Source organism: Ictidomys tridecemlineatus, chromosome 2, assembly GCF_052094955.1.
Source record: "Ictidomys tridecemlineatus isolate mIctTri1 chromosome 2, mIctTri1.hap1, whole genome shotgun sequence".
Taxonomy (NCBI): Eukaryota; Metazoa; Chordata; class Mammalia; order Rodentia; family Sciuridae; genus Ictidomys; species Ictidomys tridecemlineatus.
Window position 1 is genome coordinate 59637773 of NC_135478.1, and position 22605 is coordinate 59660377.

At 31.3% G+C, this 22605-nt stretch overlaps 2 protein-coding genes across 2 annotated transcripts in view; both read right to left on the bottom strand.

The window, feature by feature from the left end:
* Positions 1-460: 460 nt before the first annotated feature.
* Positions 461-18632, bottom strand: LOC144375096 (coiled-coil domain-containing protein 144A-like). Its single transcript, XM_078038656.1, has 5 exons — positions 18447-18632; positions 12949-13893; positions 7610-7882; positions 6646-6815; positions 461-2314 (listed from the first exon to the last, which is right to left on the bottom strand). Exons 1-4 carry the CDS (start codon positions 18585-18587, stop codon positions 6678-6680), a joined length of 1497 nt encoding a protein of 498 aa, XP_077894782.1. The 5' UTR covers positions 18588-18632; the 3' UTR covers positions 461-2314; positions 6646-6677.
* Positions 18633-20472: 1840 nt separating this feature from the next.
* LOC144368096 (uncharacterized) overlaps positions 20473-22605 on the bottom strand; it is a 47414-nt gene continuing 45281 nt past the window's right edge. The window contains exons 8-9 of the mRNA XM_078026605.1: positions 21595-21688; positions 20473-20693 (exon numbers count right to left, since the gene is read on the bottom strand). Coding sequence (XP_077882731.1) covers positions 20473-20693; positions 21595-21688 — 315 coding nt within the window. The remainder of the gene's footprint in view (positions 20694-21594; positions 21689-22605) is intronic.

Sequence of the window (22605 nt, forward strand, 5' to 3'; positions counted from 1 at the left end):
AGATCCTAGAGGATGCCCACCATTACTAGAGGCTGATCACAGTTTGTGACCATGTCTGTCAGTGCTGCCTGAGTATGCTGTATTATAAGAAGTAAGCATTGCATGCATGATGGTCTTTCTCTAGTGGCATAACCTGAATTCACTCATGAGAAAACATCACATGATCCTAAACTGAAGGAAAATCTACAGAACTACTACTGACATACACCATTCAAAATCATAGATGTCATGAATAGCCCAGAAATACTCAGGAACTGTCCCAGATTTGAAAAAAAAGACAGAAGAAACAAGACCACTGGAAACAGTAAATAATTGATACTAAAATTTCCCAAAATTGGATTTATTTTGGTTCAAAGACAATTGTTGAAATTACTGGCAATTTGGAATAGATTTGTAGAGTAGATATTCATAATACAATTTCCCTATTTTGATTATTGAACAATACTTATAGATGGTAATTTCTCATTTTAATAAAATATTACTATTTAGGAATAAAAAGACATGTGCATCTTGCAAATGGTTCAGAGATAAAAACTGTTATGTACCTATTATCTAGAAATGGAGAAGAAGAGATGAAACAAGTTAACAAAATAATAACATTTGAGGAATATTTCCTAGGAATTCTTTGCACTACTGTTATAAATCTTCTATAAATCTGAGATTGTCAAAATTGAACATTTCTGAAAGAAAAATAAATCTTAAAAATATTAACAAGTAACAGCATACTCAATAAAATAAACCATAAATCTTTATAGGTATAATTAAATGAATAAATTTAGTGGTGGATGATTGATTAGGATATTTATAGCCTCAAACTATCTCCCCACAAAAATATTAATCAGAAAGTAAAATCCTGCAAATACCACATTAATGACCAATATTAACATCAGCAGTAATGAGGATATTATAAGTCATATGATGTGATTCAAAGAAAAATTACAGAATTGATTCTGTGATACTCTTGCCAAAAAACATGTAATCGAGTTCCAATCATAAAGAAATGAGAAAATCCATCTTAAGCAATTCTACATGCTTTCTCCCTGGAAAGATTCAAGGTCATGAAAGTTAAGACGAAGAAATATTTAAATCTGAATGCACCTGTAAAATACAACAATTAATTTAATTTCATGGCTCTGAATGAAATGTTTTCTTATAAAGGACAATATATCAGGCTACTAGAAAAACATGAAAATAATCTTAGGATTTAAGTGGTTGAAGGCATTATGATAGAATGTATTAGTATTGATTTGAGAAACATCATTTGCTTAATTATTTTTTTGCTTTTTTCTCTTTATACAATCTTGGAAAATAATAATGAAGTTGCAGGTTCTAATATAAAATGCTTTTGTCCACTGAAGCATTTTAAAGTGAATTGCTAACATATGCCATCTTTCATGATATGTTTAGTATTTCCTACAAGTCAGAACATGCTAGATAACAATATAAACTTCATAATGAAATGGATATGATTAATAAGTATGCTGTTATGTGTTAATATTTTAAAAATTCATTCACAATGAATTAAGGTTGTATTGTAGTTATCTAGCATGTTCTGACTTGTAGGAAATTCTAAAAATATCATGAATGATGGCATATGTTAGCAATTTAATTTAAAATGTTTCAATGGACAAAAGTACTTTATATTAGAACCTGCAACTTTACTATTATTTCCCAAGATTGTATAAACAAAGAGAAAAGGCAAAAAACATTAATCAAATACTGTTTCTTACTAGGAAGAAATCGTAAGTCAGTGCTTCAAATTAAAATTATAAAAATTTAAAGATTATATGTTTGATGGCAATATAATAATTCTAATACATTAATCCATTAGTGAATACAGTAACTGGCATACCAAACTAATGTTGCCTAATTCTCTGGACCCATATTCAGTGATACATTTTTTATAATACAAATAATCCATCATTAATGTGATATTTAGATCCACCAAATTACTGTTGACCATTTGGTTGTTGAATGAAGCTTAGATGCTAGCATTTAGACAGTTTGAAAACATATCTCAATAAAAACTGGTTTGCACTTGCACTTTAAATTTTCTTACAGATGTAAATAATTTTCATATTTTGAGAATTTTATCATATATATATATAATACACACATACATTTAAATTAAGTTTTTACATCACACATTTCATCAAACACTTCAAACATTATATCAACAGTCTGAAAAACACAATATTAGCTTTCATATTTTTTTCCTTAAAATCTTTGTATATACTTATGATGTTTCCAAAAATAGATCTTGTCTTGGCTTATTAGTAATTCTTAAGACGCTCCCATGGTCAAGATTCGAATTCTGTAGCAAGGGGAGAGAAAAAGAATTATATTTTTTCTCAAAGATTTTATAAGTATGAACCAGTGAAGAAAAGTTGAGAACTTTTCATTGTTTATAAGAATAAAAAAATAGATATGTATGTTCAATATACAAAATTACTATGAAATGCAATATGCCCATATTTTCATACACAGCTCTCATTATTACTGAGTATTAGAGCTTTGGTTTCTTCACCCCTTATGCAAAATTTGACATCCATATGCTAGGGTATTCTAAAAGCACTAGGATGATAACATGGAGATGATAATGGACACCCCTCAACAGTCATATACCATAACTTGAAAAGCAGGCAAGCAGGCAATTTCCATACAGATTCATTGTCATTATGACAGAGATAAAACAGGATACTACTGGAACACTTAGAAGGGACTTCTGTCCCAAATTTGTGTCAGTGTTTGAGGTCCTTCAGTGGAAGTAATATGTGAATTAACACCTGAAGGAAAAGGAGAAATTGTGACAGGAAGGGAAGAGAAGCATGCAGACAATGAGATGAGAAAGAACACTTGTGGAATCATCAGTGGTGCAATGTCACTAGAATCCAGAGCAAAGAGACAGTACAGCTAATGAGAAGAGAAAAAGCTAAATAACCTGACAAGAATCCAGTTGATTTGGGTATTTTAATTTTGGGCTAAGAAATTTCAGACTTTTATTTTGAGGGCAAAATGTAAACTAATGTCAGAATCATGACAGGGTATTTTAAATGCTTAACTAGGTCAGTCTGGGCTTTTGGCCATAAGCCACAAAAATGGGTGAACTCATTTTTTCCCACAGAAGACTGTCAGTGTACAGGCTGACAGTTTCATAGTGAGGTAGAAGTGGGGGAAAAAGGTAGTTTCAAACTTAAGATTTTTCATTTGTTGATTTTCAAACTTGAAAAAAAAATAGCTCTTTACTTGTAATTAATTTCTTCTCAGAAGTTATGACCAGCATTTTTGAAGCATTTGGCTCATTATAGGTGTGCACTTGATGAGAAATGTGTGAAAATACTTGCAACTCTTGCATAAGTATTATCATATAGAGTGTCCTTTATATAAAAGCTGTTCTCTTACTAATTTCCCAAATAGGGTCTAAAATAGTTTACTGAACACAGTAAGTATGTTGTAGTGATAACAATAAGGTGATGTCCAATGCCTTTACACTTTTGATGTGAAAACAAATGATTTTGATCAACAGAATTCCCATTCCTGTCTTTTATTTCAGGGAAATTAATTTAAACAAAATTTTTACTGGTGCATTTAATTATACATAATAGAGGAATTATGAAATATTCACAGATACACATAAAATAATTTGATTACTCTTTCTCTCTAGTATTTTCTCCTCTCCTCTTCTCCCTTCATCTTTGAAAAAAATTTCAGTGATTAAGAAGACATATCTTTGTGTCTTAATAGAAGAGAGCTTTTGAAACTCTCTGATTAAGGGTAGCATGAAATACAAATTAATGTTCCACAAGGAAATCTAGAACTATTAAATTAACTTTTAAATAAACTAGCTTATGAATAAGTAAAAAAATAAATATCACTTTCTCGAAGAAATGCAATGGGAAAAGAATTGCCCCTCAAATCCCTTTGCATTGTGTCTACATTCACACACATTGTCTGTAAATGGTAAATTATCTCATTTTTCTGTTCAGAACTAATAAGAACAACTTATACTTTCATCATACATAACAACTTTCATTATATTTTTGTACATAGTCATCCAATTTTATGATTCTGAAGCACTTCAAGCCTGATTTTTATTTTTTTCAGAAAGATATTCATGTAAGAAACTGAAAAAAATATACATTGTAATTTATGTATTAAAAACTATTCTTTCTGTCACAATTATTTGACTGAAGCATTGTTTTGAAAAGTTTAGATTTGTTCTCCTGTGATTTTTTTAGGTCAAAATGTCAAATAAAAGAATAAGGTTGAGGCCACATTTAACATGGATGTGCACGGCTTTACTGTGAGTTAAAGAAGATCATCAAAACACCATGGAAGCAGGGTGTGGTGGTACATGCCTGTAATCTCAGTGGCTCAAGAGGCTGAGACAGGAGGATCACGAGTTCAATGCCAGCCTCAGCAACCGTGAGGCTCTAAGTAACTCAGTGAGACCCTGTCTCTAAATAAAATACAAAATAGGTCTCGGGATATGGCTTAGAGGTCAATTTCCCTTGAGCTCAATCCCTGGTATAAAAAAGCAAAAATGATCTAAACCAAGGTTCAGTGAAATGGGAATTCTAACAACAATGATATGCAATGAAGGCAAGATGCTACCTTTTATTTGTTCATTTTCAAGCAGATATTTCATTGTTGTAATATTACCCCTGATCAAAAAATGGTCAAATATTATAGAAATATCTTCAAATGGGTTCAAAATACTTGAATATTGTTTTTCTTGCCATCTCTTAAAAATATGGCTTATCACAGTTGGAATAATATTTGACTCAACCAAATGAAGTCTTAATATAAAGGAAATCACATGGTTGTACTGAAGAGCTCCTGTTACACAATGAAACCCTGATCTTAACTCTAACCCTAACCCAATCCAACCCATGGAGTTGGGGACAGCACTCAGTGTGGAATAGTGAAATGAATCTGATCAAATTTTTCTGTGTATGCTTATGAACATATCACAGTGAATTTCACCTTCATGTATATCCATATTTTATAATTTAAAAAAACTAGAAATAAGTATAACATAGATTAGTAGAGCAGAAGAAAGAGAGCACAGGGAGGAAGCAGGGGAGATAAAGCAGAAGTACTGGTCACTGAATTAGAGTACATTATATTTCATTCTAGTTTAATTATATAAAAATTAACCTCAATATTATGTATAAATATTATATATATATTTTTTTCACCAAATTAAATAATTTTAAAACTTGCCATAAGATTAAGTAGAGGGATTGTGGCTCAGTGATAGAGTACACATGTGAGGCACTGAATTCAATCCTTAGCACCACATAAAATAAATAAACAAAATAAAGATATTGTGTCTATCTACAAATAAATAAATTATTAAGAAAAAATAGTAAGTGGAAATTCTCAGTAAGAGGGCACAACACTGAAAAGAATCAAAATAGAGAGAGTGCATGCAATCATGAGTTTGTAATTTCTCTAAAGAAGTTCACATATTTCTAGGGGGCTTCAAACTTGCAATTAAAGTATTGTAGGTGAAAGATAGAAAACAATCAGAGATGTGTGACTTTTCAGGTAACAATGTGCCTTCTTGAAAAACTCTTTTTGGAGGATGCAATTAGAAATATTGGCATTTTAAAGATAACTATAGCAGATGATATATACCTTAGTTTATTTGACTACCAAAGCCATTTTACTATGTTGAAGTATATTAAATCATCATGGTTTCCATAAAAATATGCAACTAGAAAATTTTAGTAAAGCTAGAAAGATCCATACTTAGTGAACCAGTTCAAGAACTTAAAGAACATTCTTTGAAGATCTTTTCAAGCATTTACTACCTCCACATGTATATTCTACCTCGATAAATCATCTAGATAAATTAAGCATTTGACTCTGAGAGCAAATGCTTAATTCAGAGCAACAACCACTGGTGCAGAACAAGATACCTAGGTTGGTGATCAAGATAAATTATAGCTTCTTCCAAGAAAGATGACACATTAATTTGTTACCAAGGCTTCAGGAGACTCCTGTCCATTCATTCTGTCATTCACAGGCCCCAACACTGATCAACAGAATATTTTTAACCACTTTGCAAGTTATACTTCCCTTCATTCCTGTGATGATCTTTCCCTTTATCACAAGCATGACAATGTAGAGACAGAAAACTATACATAACATTTTGTCTCTAGGTACCATCTAAGGATAATATCAAATATCAATATAAAAGGCGTCAGAATGTGCCGAGAAGGTAGTTTTAGCAACACCGACCATGTAGGGTTTAAGTAATAATCTTTCAAAAATTATTAAACTTGTACATGTTTCCATGTTATGAAATGCTTAGAAACAATTTGGACACAATATACCTATCTGGATTAAAAACTTCAAAAATACTTAACTAGAAGTCTAATAGACAAGATTACATATAGGAGAACACTAAGAAAAGAAAGCTTGATAGTTTGCTTCCAGATGTAAAATGTGAGTGAACGATAAATTTCCTAAACTAATATATCAAAAGTACATTAATTTCCTAACATTACATCTACACATTGTATTGTCTAGTTAGCTTTTGCATGCTACTGATCTCATGAATCTGTCTTGAAGTTATGCAGTAGAGAGAAATTAAGGAAATTAAAGTGCTCTCTTTAAGTCTAGGTTTTGTCATACTTGTGGAATTTTGATTCTTCTATATAGATGTGCTATATTCTTCCAGTTGCATTTCTTAGAATTTTTAGTTCAGATTCCAGATGGCTAATTCTGAGTTCCATTTGACTTCTTATTGAAGCAAAATTAGTCTGTCTTAACTGCTGTGAAATTTCCACAGCTGCTGCTTGTGTCTAAAGAAAATAAAAAGAATGCATTTTAAAAACAATTAGAACTAAATAATTATTATGTTTTTATTTCATTTAGTTCTGAGTCAAAAATTCACCCCACAATTTTAAATGTGAAGAAGAAAGATGATAGACTTTAAACTTCTGTCATCACTATCAACTACATTAAACCTGAACTAATAATAATTAAGTTCTTTCTTTCCTCCTTCCCTTCCTCCTACCCTGCCCATAAACTACATTAAACTTGAACTAATAATAATTAAGTTCTTCCTCTCCTTCTTCCCCTTCTCCTCCCTTGCTCACCTCCTCCCCTCTCCTCCTCCTCATTTCTAATGCAGATGGAACCCAGGACCTTGCACAGGCTAGACAAGCTATCTACCATTGAACTGTGCTCTTAGTCATGAATCATTCTCATGTTAGTACTCAGATCATCTGATAAAGAATAATAGAATCAATTCAAAGTATAAAACTTGAAAAATTTAAACTAACAATTCAAAAGTATGTTATATTTCTTCATCACACTTTTTCTTTTCTCCTCATAGTCTTATTTATGCTCACTATTATACAATGTCAAAGTTATCTGATAAAAATCATTATTCATATTGAATTAGCTATATGAATGATGTAAACTGAGGTATTTGAAGGGGGCATCAAATGTCTTCTTCCTCTTAGAAATCTACACAACTTTCCTCAAGAGATATAGAATACACATATAATGTATGTATCCAAAATACAATTTACAGTGAAATAAATTAAAGCAGATTACAGATAAATAACATAGTCTGTAAAACCAGAAGTACTTGTTTTTGCTTCTCCTCTAAATTCCATGTTGCTTGTTGTTCAGTGCCAGATTTCCACTGTACTCCTTGGCATTGTTCTACTCTAGTGCTCTGGGTGTGCCTTGAAAAGTTTGCTACATTTTCTTCCAACTTTTTTTGATTCCTTTCTATTTTTTCAAATGTATCATGTATACTTTTCAAAAAAAACAAGTTCTGCATAAAATATTGATAGTTTGATTTCAATTGTAAATGTTTTGAAGATGCATTGTCCATCTTTGTAGTAAGATCATCCATCTGCGTGAATAAAATAAGTATGAAATAACACAGTATGAAAATAAGATACTGAAAATATTTAATAAAAACTTAAAGAACAAACTTTACATAAATTCAATTGGAAAAAAAACATAATCTACCAGCATTATGATGAGTAGATTGTTTCTATAATGCAAGGTATTAGCTTTTCAGTTGGTCAAGGATTACAGATCTATAAATCTATTCTGGCTACATAATGAACGTTGGGGAAATCTATATAGAAGATTTTTCCCATACTGACACAAGTATGAGCATTATACAGATGAATTCACTATCAGGTTAAATGAATTTAATTTTACATTTAATCACTAAAGTATAGTTAGAATAAAAGTCTTAACAGATCAATCTATTAACAAAAAGTATTGGTATGATATCAAATAGTAATTTTTTAAAAAACAACTATTAGACAATAATATTTTCCATTCATTCTAAAATAGGTGTGAATATCAGATATTACTCTCACCTTGAGTGAATTTATATTTCAACAAGATAATCATCAGTTAAACACTGTTGGTGACAAAAAAGACAGAGAAAATGCATAAAAAATAAAAACTTATTTTTTTGTGAGCTCGGAATAAAAGAAATCAAATTAATAAAAACAGACAAGACAAAAAGCACAGCATGAGTAAGACAGAGAGATAATAAAATCTTCACAATTCATGAAGACCACCAGCAGGCAGGGTAATAAAAACATGTCCAAAAATTAACTTGTAAATATATGTTTCCAGGCATGTAGTACTGGTGTAGTCAAGAGGTGGAAGCATTTTAAGGTTCATCAACTGATGATTGGCTAAGTGACATATTCATAAAACAGAGTTCACTAGACAACAGAAAAAAAATAAAAGTGATGCTTGCTACAACACAGAGGATTCTAACAGTATTCTAAGTCAAAGAAACTGGTAAAAAAAGAAAAGACCTAGAGTTGTATAAAATCTACTTGTATGAAATATCTATTACAGAGTAATTTTAGAGTTGAAACTATAAGCCAACTTCCTCAACAAGATTCCCCAAACCAAGAATATCAAGAATCAATAAATGAGGGCTGGTAATTCAGTGGTAGAGTGCTTGCCTTTCATGTGTGAGGCACTGTATTTGATCCTCAGCACCACATAAAAATAAATAAAGATATTGTGATCTATATACAACTAAAAAAAGTTTTAAAAGGATCAATAAATCAGTTGGTATTGAACTAAAAAACTTTTTCACAGCAAAGGAAATAATCTAGAATATGAACAGAGAGCCCACGGAAGGTGAGAAAATCATTGCCATGTGCACCTCAGATAGAGCATTAATCTGCAGGATATACAAATAACTCAAATTATTTAACACCAAAACAACAAAACCCAAATAACTCAAATCAATAAATGGGCAAAGGAACTGAAAAGGCACTTCACAGAAGAACATATGAAAATGGCCAACAAATAAATGAAAAAAAAAATCATCTCTAGCAATTTAGAGAAATAAGCCAATCTTCCACATCCAAAGGCTGATATTTAATCCCACTCCAGTCAGAATGGCAATTGGCAAGAATACAAGTAATGATAAATATTGATAGGACTGCAAATTGGTGCAATCATTTTGTAAAGCAGTATGGAGAGTCCTCAGAAGTCTTGGAATGTAACCACCATTTGACACATTTATCCCACTCCTTGATTTATAAACAAAATCCTTAAAATCATACTACAGTGACACAGCCACAACAATGTCTATAGTAGCTCAAATCACAATAGCTAAGCTATGAAACCAACCTAGGTGCCCTTCAATAGATGAATAAATTAGAAAAATATTACTCAGCTGTGAAAAAGAATGAAATTATGGTATTTGCCAGTAAATGGAGGGAATTGGAGATTATCATGCTAAGTGAAATAAGCCAATCTCCCAAATCCAAAAGCTGAAAGTCTCTCATAATAGATGCTAACACATAGTAAGAAATGGGGGAGAAAAGAATAGAAGTTCATTGGATTAGATAAAAGGGATGGGAATGAGAATGGAAAAGACAGTAGAAAAAATTGACACAACATTTCTATGTTCACACATGAATACATGACCAGTATAACTTAACACATAACACATAAAAATGTGAAGTTATACTCCATGTATGTATATGTCAAAATACAGTCTACTGTCATGTACAACTATATAAATATATATATATATTACTGTTGTCTACATTTATAAATTATTAAAAAAATATATTGGTGGGGCTATGGCTTAAGTGGTAGTGTGCTTGCCTGGCATGCACAGGGCACTGGGTTTGATACTCAGCACCACATAAAAATTAAGTAAAAATGTTGTGTCCACCGAAAACTAAAAAATAAATATTAAAAAATTATCTCTCTTAAAAACACACACACACACACACACACACACACACACACACACACACACACACAGTGGTTTTCTAGGACTTTGAAAGATGGAGGGATTAGAAAGCTGACAGCTAAGAGATTGCAGGTTTTTTTCAAGACCACGAAATGATCTAAAATTGACTGTAAATGGTTATATAACTCTGTTACTATTCTAAGAGACACTGAATTTTACATGTTAAATGAGTGAATTGGATGGCATGTGCATCATATATATCATAAAAATGCCTTTTAAGAGGTCTACTGAAAAAATTAGATGACATTTTTTATTGTCTAGATTGGATATCAGTCCACACGTTATACAAATATTTACATGCTTTCATAATGTATCTAAAGTGAAAAAAATAAATAGCCAAAGTTTTCCAATAATTAAACAATAAATTAAAACACACATGTATTTTGAGAAAAGCATAAAAACCTTTTTTTTACAGACTTTTTTGAGATTCATTTAGTAATTACCTGCTGATTCTGTATAGATGCACAAAAATGAAGGTAAAAAAACCAAAATTGCCTGAAACATTCTATTAAATACTAACCTCTGATTTAATTTTCCTTGTCTCACCATGGAAGTAGAGATAACATTAAAAGCTGCTGGGTTATAGAAAAAAACTTTCCTCAGGGTAGATATTTTAATAAAAGATGTATGATGTTGTAAGAGAAAAATTCCATAATAAAATTTAAGTGTAAGAAATAAGTGCAGAATAAAGATCCCAAAATATAATAAAATCAATTATAATAAAAATATAAAGAAGTCTCTTCATTGACATTAGCATCCCAGAACAATTTTTATTACTTAAGCTGGTGTAGATTTACAATTGTCATGTTCACTTTTATACATAGTTAACTTGTCATTTGTCCTAGTGTCTTCATTAAATCCTGTCTTTATCTTTTAAATTCATGTGAAAATGTGATAAATCTTCTAGTGAAGCCTCTTATACAGATTGTAATATCAGGGTACCAGCCAGTTGTTTTTCAAGATGTCTTATAATTACTTGATATTTCTGTTAATAATTTTGTTATTCAGCTCATTTTAAAAATATACTAATAATATTTTATTATGATATTTTTACTCTGAAAAAAAATTACTACTTACATCACTTTATCCTCTTTTTTGCATGCATGTACACTCCTTTTTATTTCTGAATTCCCTTAAGGAAACAGAAGGTTCTGTATTTTTGCCTAATCACTATCACATTCCTTAGATGATGGGGTCAGCTCTGTATCTCTACATACTGCTCTTGATAGAGTTGCAATGTTTAACAACCAACTAAATTCTCAATCAGAAATGATTACACAAGTCTAATTGGTGGTGGTGAATTGTAAAGATGTTATTATCCTTCTCATATTAGATGATCAAATTAATACCCCAAATCCTCGCATCTTTAAAGCTTTGCTAAAATAATTCCAATATACTTTCATGAACTTTTGCTAAAGTAATTCCAGTATACTTTCATGAACTTTTGCTAAAGTAATTCCAGTATACTTTCTTGAAGAATAAAGAAGACCCTAGGTAACCTGGCCTCCACCTCACTGCCTGTCCACATCTCCTGGAAATCTCACTGGTCCTCACACCAATCCTGCTGTATATAAATCCTGCCACCCTCTTTAGAATGGACATGGAGGTTCAGTGCCAAATTAATAAACTTTAGTTTACAATTTTCTTTGTACTGAAAGACACTATATAACTTTCAGAATAACAATTGGGCCATAAAATGAAGAAAAATATTAGCAAGTTATCATGGATACATACAACAAATTACAGATTAAATCAACTGTGGTTTTACTGCAATTCTTCACATTAGTCCCAATTTATGATAATGACAAATTGATGCTTTTAAAGAGGTGGACAAGTCATGAATGAAAATATAAAATATCAGGTCAGTTATTTTCAGATTTAAGATAAATTGAAATGACTAAAAATAAATTTATCAACTAGAAATATATAAAAATATAGTAAAGAAAATATATTACAAAATACAGCCTCTACATTTCAGTTCAACTGGGAAATCTGAAATGTGCTGTCAAAGTAACTAACTTAATTGAAGCTAGGTATGAGTATTTCAATTTATCTGTTTCATTGTGATCTTAAAGAATGGCAACAAGAAGATATTAAAATTGTTATTCAGTGATGGGATGTATCTCATTGGTAGAGTATGTGTTTAGCATGTGCGAAGGTTTGGGTTGAATTAACAGCACCAAAATTAGATATTGTTTCAGCATTATTTAGACCATATTACTAATATCAGCATATACTTCTACTAAAAATCTGTAACTCAACCTCTTAAATCTTTATAAAAAACAAAATTTCTTAAATTGAGGGATCTGTCAGATCCAAGTTTTTAAAATGTCCTCCTTTTAAAATATTAAAATTCATTTTATCTGTCATTTATGTTTAGTTGGCACATGACTACCTACAGTTATTTTAAAATATGTACACAGAGTGTAAGAATTAGAGAGGGAAATTAGAAGACTTAGCACTTCAAACAGAGATTGGTGGTGCTGGGAATGAGGCCTAAGTTATATTTGCTGGAAACCAGGTTGTACTTCTGGGTTGATACAGAAAACACATTTATAATATCTAAATTTTTATTTTCATCAAGATTCAACATTTATCCATAAGCAGATATCACTTTGAGTATTTCTTCAAAAACTCTTTATACATTTATCATTCTTGATACTTACTTCTTCTGCTTTCTCCTTTCCATATTGATCCAATTGTTCTTTTAAATGATTATTTTCATTGATTAATTCCAAGTATTTGTTTTCCAGCACTAGATGATGTTTGTCATTCCGAGCTTGAAGTTTTTTTATAACATTATAAAATTGAGTTTGGATATTAATAACCCCATCTTTTTTAATGTCACCTTTGTTCTGATAGTCATGCAATTGGTCTTCATGCAATGTAGTGTCACTTTGTAGTTTAGAAATCTTCTCTCTGGAAGCTTCCTGCTTTCTGAGGTGTTCATCCCTTTTTCTTTGTTCATATTGAGACCTGTGTTCCATCCCCATAAGTTGGAACTGTCTTTGTTTTAGGTGTCTGTTTACCTGTTCAGTAGCCAAAGTCATTACTCTGAGAGTACCTCTTGTCTCACACAGCTCGTTTTCTAGGTCACTTATTTTTATTTCAGACTTTAGATCCTGTTGGGAAGGAATCTCACTACTAACTTTTAGGTTAGATACATCAATATTCTTTTTTTCCTGTGAACCAAAGTCTTTATCTCTTGCTCTCTGGAAAGCAAGTTCTAGATGTCTTTTTGGTGTTGGACTTTCACCATGATAGTGTGGAGCAGCACCGGGTCTGGCAGGGTGTGATTTGGATTCTGTTTCTGGTCTCTCTGTGCTTTGTTTTTCACTCTCTAGTGTGAAATTTTGCACCACATTCTCAGCTTTCCAAATATCCAACTGTTCTTTGTATTGGAATATTTCTGGAAGTGTTTCCTCATTCAATTTGTGTGCCCATGGAAGTCTGTCATTCTTTTCTATTAAAATTTCAGTATTCACAAAGCACTTATTTTCCTGATTCTGATATTTTATTGTGTCCATTTCCAGTTTCCTCATAGAGATTTCATCCTTTCCCTTGTAATATTTATGCGATAGCTTGTTCACTGTCCCATCACTAGTAGAAACCTAAATAAGACCAAGGATACATTTAGCTACCACTCAATAAAGTGACATTTCATAATTCTCACTGAAATTAAAGAATAACCTGTACATTTATATGGTGAAAGGGTTTCAATAAATAGATACCCCACTGAAGAAAAATTAGATGTAAACTTCTGAGCTTATAGAAATACAAATTCCAAAGAGTTCAAAAGTTAATTAAAAAAATAGATCTAAGAGAGTAAAAGAAAAATGGAATTTAAAGAATGTCAGAATTGCCAGGTGTAGAGGCACATGCCTATAATCCCAATGTCTCAGGAGACTGAGGCAGGAGGATTGCAAGTTCAAAGCCAGCCTTCAGCAATTCAGTGAGACACTGACTCATTCATTCATAAATAAATAAATAAATAAATAAATAAATAAATAAATAAATAAATAAATGGCTGAGGATGCATCTCAGTGGTTGAGCACTCTGGTTCAATTCATGATTATTAAAAAAAGTAATTAAGGATTGAAAAAATCTGCATTACAGCAGAATGAAAGACTAGAATAAGTGATTAATTAGTTTTCCAATGTAAAGAGATCATTTTTCAGAACAGAACCAGAGAAAAACCCACATATATACAGTTATCTAATACTAGATAAACACACTATAAAACATACATTGGAGAAAGGATAGGTTCTTCGACAAATGGTGCTGGGAAAACTGAAAATTTATATGTAGTAGGAGGAATATAACACCTATTTCTCACCCCACACACAACTCAACACAAAGTGGATCAAGGACCTAGACATTAGACAAGAGATCCTAGGCCTATTACAGGAAAAGACAGGCACAAGGCTCCATCATGTCAGTGTAGGAACTAAATTCCTCAAAAAGACTCTTAAAGCACAAGAAGTAAAATCAAGAATCAATAAATGTGATGGTATCTTTACAGCAAAGAAAACCATAAAGAATGTGAACAGAAAGCCTACAGAATGGGAAAAGAATCTTTGTCACTGACACCTCGGATAGAGCATTAATCTCCAGAATATATAAACAATTCAAAAAATTAACACACACACAAAAAGAAACCCCACAAAAAACAAATAACACAATCAATAAATGGACAAAAGAACTGAGCAGGTGCTTCAAAGAAGAAGATGTGCAAATATTTAACAAACATATGAAAAAAAAATGTTCAACATCTCTAGCAATCAGAGAAATGAAAATTAAAACTACACTGAGATTCCATCTCACTCCAGTCAGAAATGATAAATATAAAGAATGCAAGTCACAATAAATGATAATGAGAATGTGGGGGAAAGATTCACTCATACATTGCACCAAGCAATCACTCAGGGAAGCAGTATAGATATTCCTCAGAAAACCTGGAATGGAATAACATTTTGACCCAATTATTCTGCTACTCACTGTATTCTCAAACAATACTATAGTAACACAGTCACATAAATACTTATAGAAGCTATTTACAAAAGCTAAGCTGTGGAACCAACCTAGGTTCCTCTTTCAACAGATGAATGGATAAAGAAAATGTGTCATATATACACAATGGAATCAGCTATGAAGAATGAAATTATGGCATTTGCTGGTAAATGGATGGAACTGGAGAATAGCATGCCCAAGTGAAAATAAGCCAGTCCCTCAAATCCAAAGTCTGAATATTCTCCTTAATATGTGGATGCTAACACATACAAATGTGGGGGAGAAAAGAATAGAAGTTTGTTGGATTAGACAAAAAAGCTGAGAGGGGATGAGAAAGATAGTAGAATGAATCTGACATCACATTTCTATGTTCATATATGAATACATGACCAGCAAAACTTCACATCATTTTTGACCTCAGGAATGGAATCCTAAATAGAAGAAGTTATATGTTATGTATGTATAATATGTCAAAACACGTCTACTGTAATATATACCTATAAAAATAATAATTCACTATTTCTCATGTTGATCCACTTTTAGAATTATATTATCTACACTTTAAACAGTTAAAAATTCCAAATATTTTATTATATAACTATCTGTTGTAATGGCTTCAGTGGCAAATAAAAGAACATTTAACTTTAAGAAGAATAAGTTTGCAATCTGACACCTCATGTATTCAACCAGCTAGTAGTAAAAGCCTTAGCTCTACATCTACTGAGACATACAAAAATTCCCCAAGGTCTTTTCCTGAAAGTATTCCTAACATATTCTGTTTTCTAACATTTTGCATCCAGGAATGAGAATTGCATCTATTGATAAATGACAGATGTAGGAACAGCACTAAACACATGTATGTATATCAATGAACAATGTATCACTATTCTGAAAAGGAGCACAAAGCTAAAAACATAGGCAAGTTGCAGGATTTTCTCCAAGTCTTTTGCCTCTGCTTCTAGTGCTCATCCACAAAGCCAGTTATTTCTGTCCTGTGAATGGATAAACACCAAAGAAGAATTGTGTTTCAAAATACAAATGCCAAAAAGGCAAAATGTATAAGGCTCTACTCAGAAAACCCTGAGATTGCTACTCAGTAGCATTTGTTTCATCTCAGTGAAATATGAAACATGAGTAAATATAAAATAGGGAAAATAAATGGACCTTATTTATTGGGAACAAATACCAGTAATTTATTTCTAAGAACATATTATGGTATGCCATTGTTTCCAAAGGTGTTTTGTACTGAAATAGAAGATTACTTGGAGCAAAGTGTTTGTTTCTCTCCTCAAATGTGAGAAAATAATATACAAAACTAGAGTGTTCACTGGCCCCACTTTTCCTCCTTACTTAACAGTGGGAGTAATAATATACATCAACACAACAAGGGAGTGAAGTCATTTCCCCAAAATAGAAGATCTACTATTAGAAGCAAGGGTTTTGAAATCATAAAAAATCATCTATTCCTGTGGAAAATATTAAAAGTCTTTTCTCTTTATAAGGTTACTCTGAAAGTCATCATGGGACTCCTGCAGAGAAATAGAGTTGAATTAAGAACATTATTTAATTCAATGGGACAAAAAAATGGCACCTTCACCTCCAATATATGTACATTTTGGTTATAAATATATGGATTTAAAACCTTCTATATGTTCCCATGATGAATACTGGCAAATAAAAGAACATTTAATTTTAAGAAGGATGTTTAACTATGTTACACACACACACACACACACACACACACACACAAACACAAACACACACACTCACTCATTTGAAAACAGGAAAATAATTCAGAAAACATTTCCTTTTGCATATGTCTATTTCTTTTTGCTTGCAAAGATGTTTTACTGAAATTTCATATTGTAAATTCTAGCATTTGGGTCTCACAGAAATTGTAGGTTTCATTTTGTCTTGCTAAAATCTACAAATGTGTTTCAACAAGATTTTGTCTGCATATCAGCAGGTGATAGAAAGTCTAAAAGGTTAATTTAAGAGTGGTACCTTCAAGATTAAAAAAGAAATCTAAAAGGTAGATTTATTCTTTATGAGTAAATGTCTTATATTTCAACTGCACAAATGACAGATAAATTTGGCTGAGTAAAAACATTTCTAAAATACAGGCAGAGATGTAATTGTGAGACACATTTTTAAAGGAGATATGCATTTGGAATGGTCATTGTAAAATTATCTATTACTAGTAAGCATTTGCAAACAAACACATTTCCCTCAAGATCTTAATGAGTAAATAAATTATAGTAATTTTACAATATAATTCCTTGACATTTCTAGTAAATAAACTAGAATTATACATGTCAGCCTAATAGAAGACAACACTATAAACTACAGAGTGTGGTGTGTCGTTTCCAAGATATTAAACCTACCAAAATGATATGTAACTTTAGTGATTTGTAAAAAAAGTAATGGTATCATCTTTATAAAATCTGTGAGATTTTAATGTACTACATTCAAAATACTGGCTATATTGGGGAAATCAAATAAGAATCAGGTTACAAGTAGAAGATATCAATATATCTGATATGTTTATGACTTTCAAAATATCCTATAGCAAATGTCACAAAACACTAAGCTGAGTTTAATGTGGGTGCTGGGATACCAGTTTTGTAAAGTATTTTAAAATTAAAAAAAAAATTATAAAAAATGTTTTAACTAGTTCATAGTTATTTAGTCTGTATCTTAACATAAAAAGCCCTAAATTGGTATTCATTTCAGTGATCAAACTCAACTTCTTCATTCAGGAAACAACTGCTAAACATCTTCGGGATGCTAAGATTTGCAGTAACTAGTTTTGCCATAGATGTCATCATTTAATTTTAAAGTCAGATAACATTGTGTTTTAAATCAAAATAGTAGTTCACACAGCACATACCAATGCTTTTGGATACAACACATTTCATATAAATGGAGGTCCTGAAAGTCTTTATTTCCTGTGGTAGATGTCTGAAGTGTATGGAAGTACACACACACACACACATGATGACTACATGTTGGTGAAATTGCCAAACAGCACATTCCTCAGACCACATTGCCATGGTTAAGTAAAACATGGCCACATACAGTAAATTAAAGGGATTTTATAATACTGCTGATGAAATAAAGTAAAAATTTGAAACTTTACTGAAGGTTCATTTACCTGATTAAAATGATTTCTTGTACTCTCCAATTCTGTATCTATTTTACAAGCAGAGATTTCACGTTGGTTTCTCACTTTATCCTCTTTGTTATATTCTTTTTCTTTTTCTTTTAATGGGTAATTACTTTTTTCATGCAACATATCATCATTTTTTCTCTTCGCCTCTTCTTCTTTTAAGGTACATCTGAAGTTAAATATGATTACCTTTAAATTGATTTTTGCCAGAAAACAAAAATGTCTTTTATATTCTGGTTCTTTGTATGCTGATTTAGTATCCTAATAAAAATTCTATGTTCTCTGTAGCTTTTCTAGGTTCATATTTTTAATTTCTCCTTTAATATTATCTAAAACATTCATAATTGAAAAGCAATAATAAAATATTTTTTGTTATTTGGTAAGTTTCTATTACTAGTAAATCCTTTAGATACTACAGAAAAGGAATTTTGAAATGACTTCGTAAAGTGACAAGTTAAAAGTGATTTATTGGCACTATCATAGATCCTTCCAAGTTAAAATGATAATTTCAAGTCAAATAAGTTTTAAAGTCTTGTCGTTTGTTTATATACAAACTTATGAATTCAGTAGTAATAAGATTTTGTCTTCATAAAATGTGTCAGCTATATCTACAATTGGCTTACAGTGTAACAACATATTCAAAAATTCTTCTTTCAACATGTATCTTTTGTTATATATACTATACTATAACCCAAAACTGCCATAAGAAATCTAATACCTGTTATTACACTTTTTATGTTTCCTTTATGGTAACACTTTCAACTTGTTGATCATTATGTATTTTACAAACAACTTAAAACCCCCTTTTGAACAAAAAAAGAAGCTAATATTTAATCCAATAATGAAGAGTAATGCCCTTCACGGATGGATGGAGATATATATATATATATATATAAAATATGCATATGTATATATATGTATATATATAATATGCATATGTATATATATATATGTATATCTATATATAACACACACACAATGGAATATTAGCCATGAAAACTAACTTTATTTTAACATATAGTCTACTGTCATGTATAACTAAAAAATATATATGTTTTTTCAATATAGAAATCTGAACAAATTTGATTTATGAATAAAAATGAATTTAAATAAATAACTTATGATCAGTTTTCATTTTATATTTTAATGAATGTTAATGCTAAAAATGTAGCCGAGGGTCTAGCTCAGCACGAGCACATTACATTAGTCACACAAAACCCTGGGTTTGATCCCAAGCATCAGAAGAAAAACTATAAATCTGTAAAAACATGTTTCAGGGCAGTGAAAAATGCCTCATTGGTGGAATACAAACTTTCTTGAGAACAATTTAGAAATCCTGATCAAATATCTTTTTAAAGTCCCCCCACTAAAACTAAATAACTCTACATTGAATTTTTTTCAAAAGTAAACAAAAATATAGAAAATTATTTTTCTTTCATTTTCTTTTGTTCTCACCCCCATCTTTGCTACTCAGGATTGAAACCATAGGAACTAAACCACTTAGCTACATCCCAAGGCCTTTTTCTTTTTTTTTTTTTATTTGGAGACAGGGTCTCACTAATTTGCTAAAACCTTGCTAAGTTGGTGAGGGTTGATTTGAACTTTTGATCCTCCCGTCTCTGGCTCCCAAGCTGCTGAAATTATAGACACATACCATGGCATCTGAGTAGAAAATAATTTTTTTCTAAATAATATTTCTTCAACTGTTAATTGTAATGAAAAAAGTTAAAATATAAACAAATAGCAATCCCAAACTCTGTTTGTTAAATAAATAGATTTAACAAAAATAAGCAGTTGGGTTTCCATAGAGACATTAAAATTGTGGTGGGAATAAATATGCATTTAGTCTTTAGAAGTAATCACATTTAATAATGAATGTTATATCATTTGTAAGAATTTTATATTTTATTCAAGTTTTATCTACTGCAAAATGCTAACAGATAAGTCAACAGTTAAAAAAAAATCTTCTTCTTATTTCTACTAGAATAAAAGAAAACATGCCACCCTTTCTTTAATGTAGGATGTAATACCTCAAATTGTGAAATTGTTGTTTCAATTCTGTATTTTCTTGCTTAAACTCTGATACCCTCTTTTTTAGCGCATGAATCTCATTGTCCAGTTGTGCATTTTTTTTTACATGTAGCGAACACTGTGTGCAGTGACTTTTTTTAAGTTTTATTATTCTTTGAAGTGATAGAACTGCTTTCTGGGTTTTTGATGGGCTAACAGAATCTGTCAGAAATAAAAAAAGACAGAAATAAAATATATGAGAAAATATATGAGTAATTTACATATATTAGTGCTATATATTTCACATGCATTATTCATACACAAAACCAATGAGTGTCTAAACATGTGATACATTATGCTTCACTCTGCAGATAAAGCAGATGAGATAAGACCCCTTTTGTTCTTTATCTTAAAGTTTAAGGGAGAAGAGAGACACATAAAAGATTATTATAATTTTAGACAGATGATATAAGAGTTTGTGATCTAATAAAGGAATCTGATCTACAGAAAAGATTCCTTGAGGAAAATGGGAATACACTGAGAAATGAATAGAAAGCAGGTAGAATATGAAGAACAGTATTCTTTCCAACATAAAAAATGTTCTGAGAATGTTATGCAACCTGGGTCTATCCAAAATGAAGTAATAGATACAGATTCAGTTTCTACCTGAAAAAGCCAAAATCAAAACACACAAACTTCACTCATACCTTCAGTCACGTCCATAATTGAAACTCCCATTTTCTTACCACATTTTGAATTGGCTGGTCTTTTTATTCTGGTACGTGAATGAAATTTCTCTGCCTGCACAGCTTCTTTTTCCTTCATTTATTTCCTGTACTCATTCTCTCTGCCTTTCTCAATGTTTATTCCCACTTCTCCTCTCTACTTCACAATTTCCAACTCCCCTGTGATCTATATATGTCTTGTATAGAAACTAAAAGGGACAATCCCACTGTAACCTGCTGCTGGACTTTTGGTCTTAAGAGAGACAACTCATTATTTTTCTCACTTTTTAATTATTACCTATTTACTAGGTTCATTTCTCCAATTATTAGAATATATCAGCACTCATGTTAGAAATCAATATTCTATTCAAGAACTGTGAAGAGTGTGTAGTTCTTACCATGGACATGTCCGTCTGCTTTCTCTTTTGCTCTACAATGTTTCTCTCCAGATGACTGAGAAACACACATCTGTGGATGACCTTCAGAGAATATCTGCAAAATAAAGGACCCTGATGAGCTGCATGAAGACTTCATGATCACTCTTTTAGACATCATCCAAATTTTGGTCTTGAAAGCAGCTAACTAAAATGTAGACAAGAACAGACTGAAAAGTCATACTTTCCACAGGGCAACTTAGCATTCTGCTCCAGATGAAGCTGAACTCTTATCTTCCAATGGCTCCTGATTTGGTAAAAGCAAGATGGATGGTTTGTTTTATGAACGTAGCAGCACAATTGTTTGGGGCACATAAATTGATAATTGTTATGTCTTGTTGGTGAGTGGTTTCCTTTAACAGTATATAGTGTCTTTCTTTATCCCTTTTGATTAATTTTGGCTTGAAGTCTATTTTATTTGACATGAGTATAGCCACCCCTGCTTGCTTCTGAGGCCCATGTGCATGGTATGAATTTTCCCAGCCTTTCACCTTCAGCCTGTGTGTGTCTTTTTCTATCAGATGAGTCTGCTGAAGGCAGCATATTGTTGGATTTGCTTTTTTAATTCAGGTTGCTAGCCTATGTCATTTAATTGGTGAGTTTAAGCCATTAACATTGAGGGTTACTATTGATATATGGCTTGTACTTCCAGTCATGTTTGTTTGTTTGTTTCTTTCTTTCTTTATTTATTAAGATTTGGTTTATTTTTCCTCTTTGTTTAGTTTTTCATTCCCCCCCTTTAGTGAGGTACTGCCCATTGTTGTGTTTTGTTGTTGTTTTTTATTTCCTCTTCATGTAGCATTTTGCCCAAAATGCTTTGTAGTGCTGGTTTTCTGGCTGTGAATTCTTTCAACTTTTGTTTATCATGGAAGATTTTTATTTCATTGTCAAACCTGAAGCTTAGTTTTACTGGATATAAAACTCTTGGTTTGCACCCATTATCTTTCAGCTTTTGAAAAATGTTGTTCCAGAATC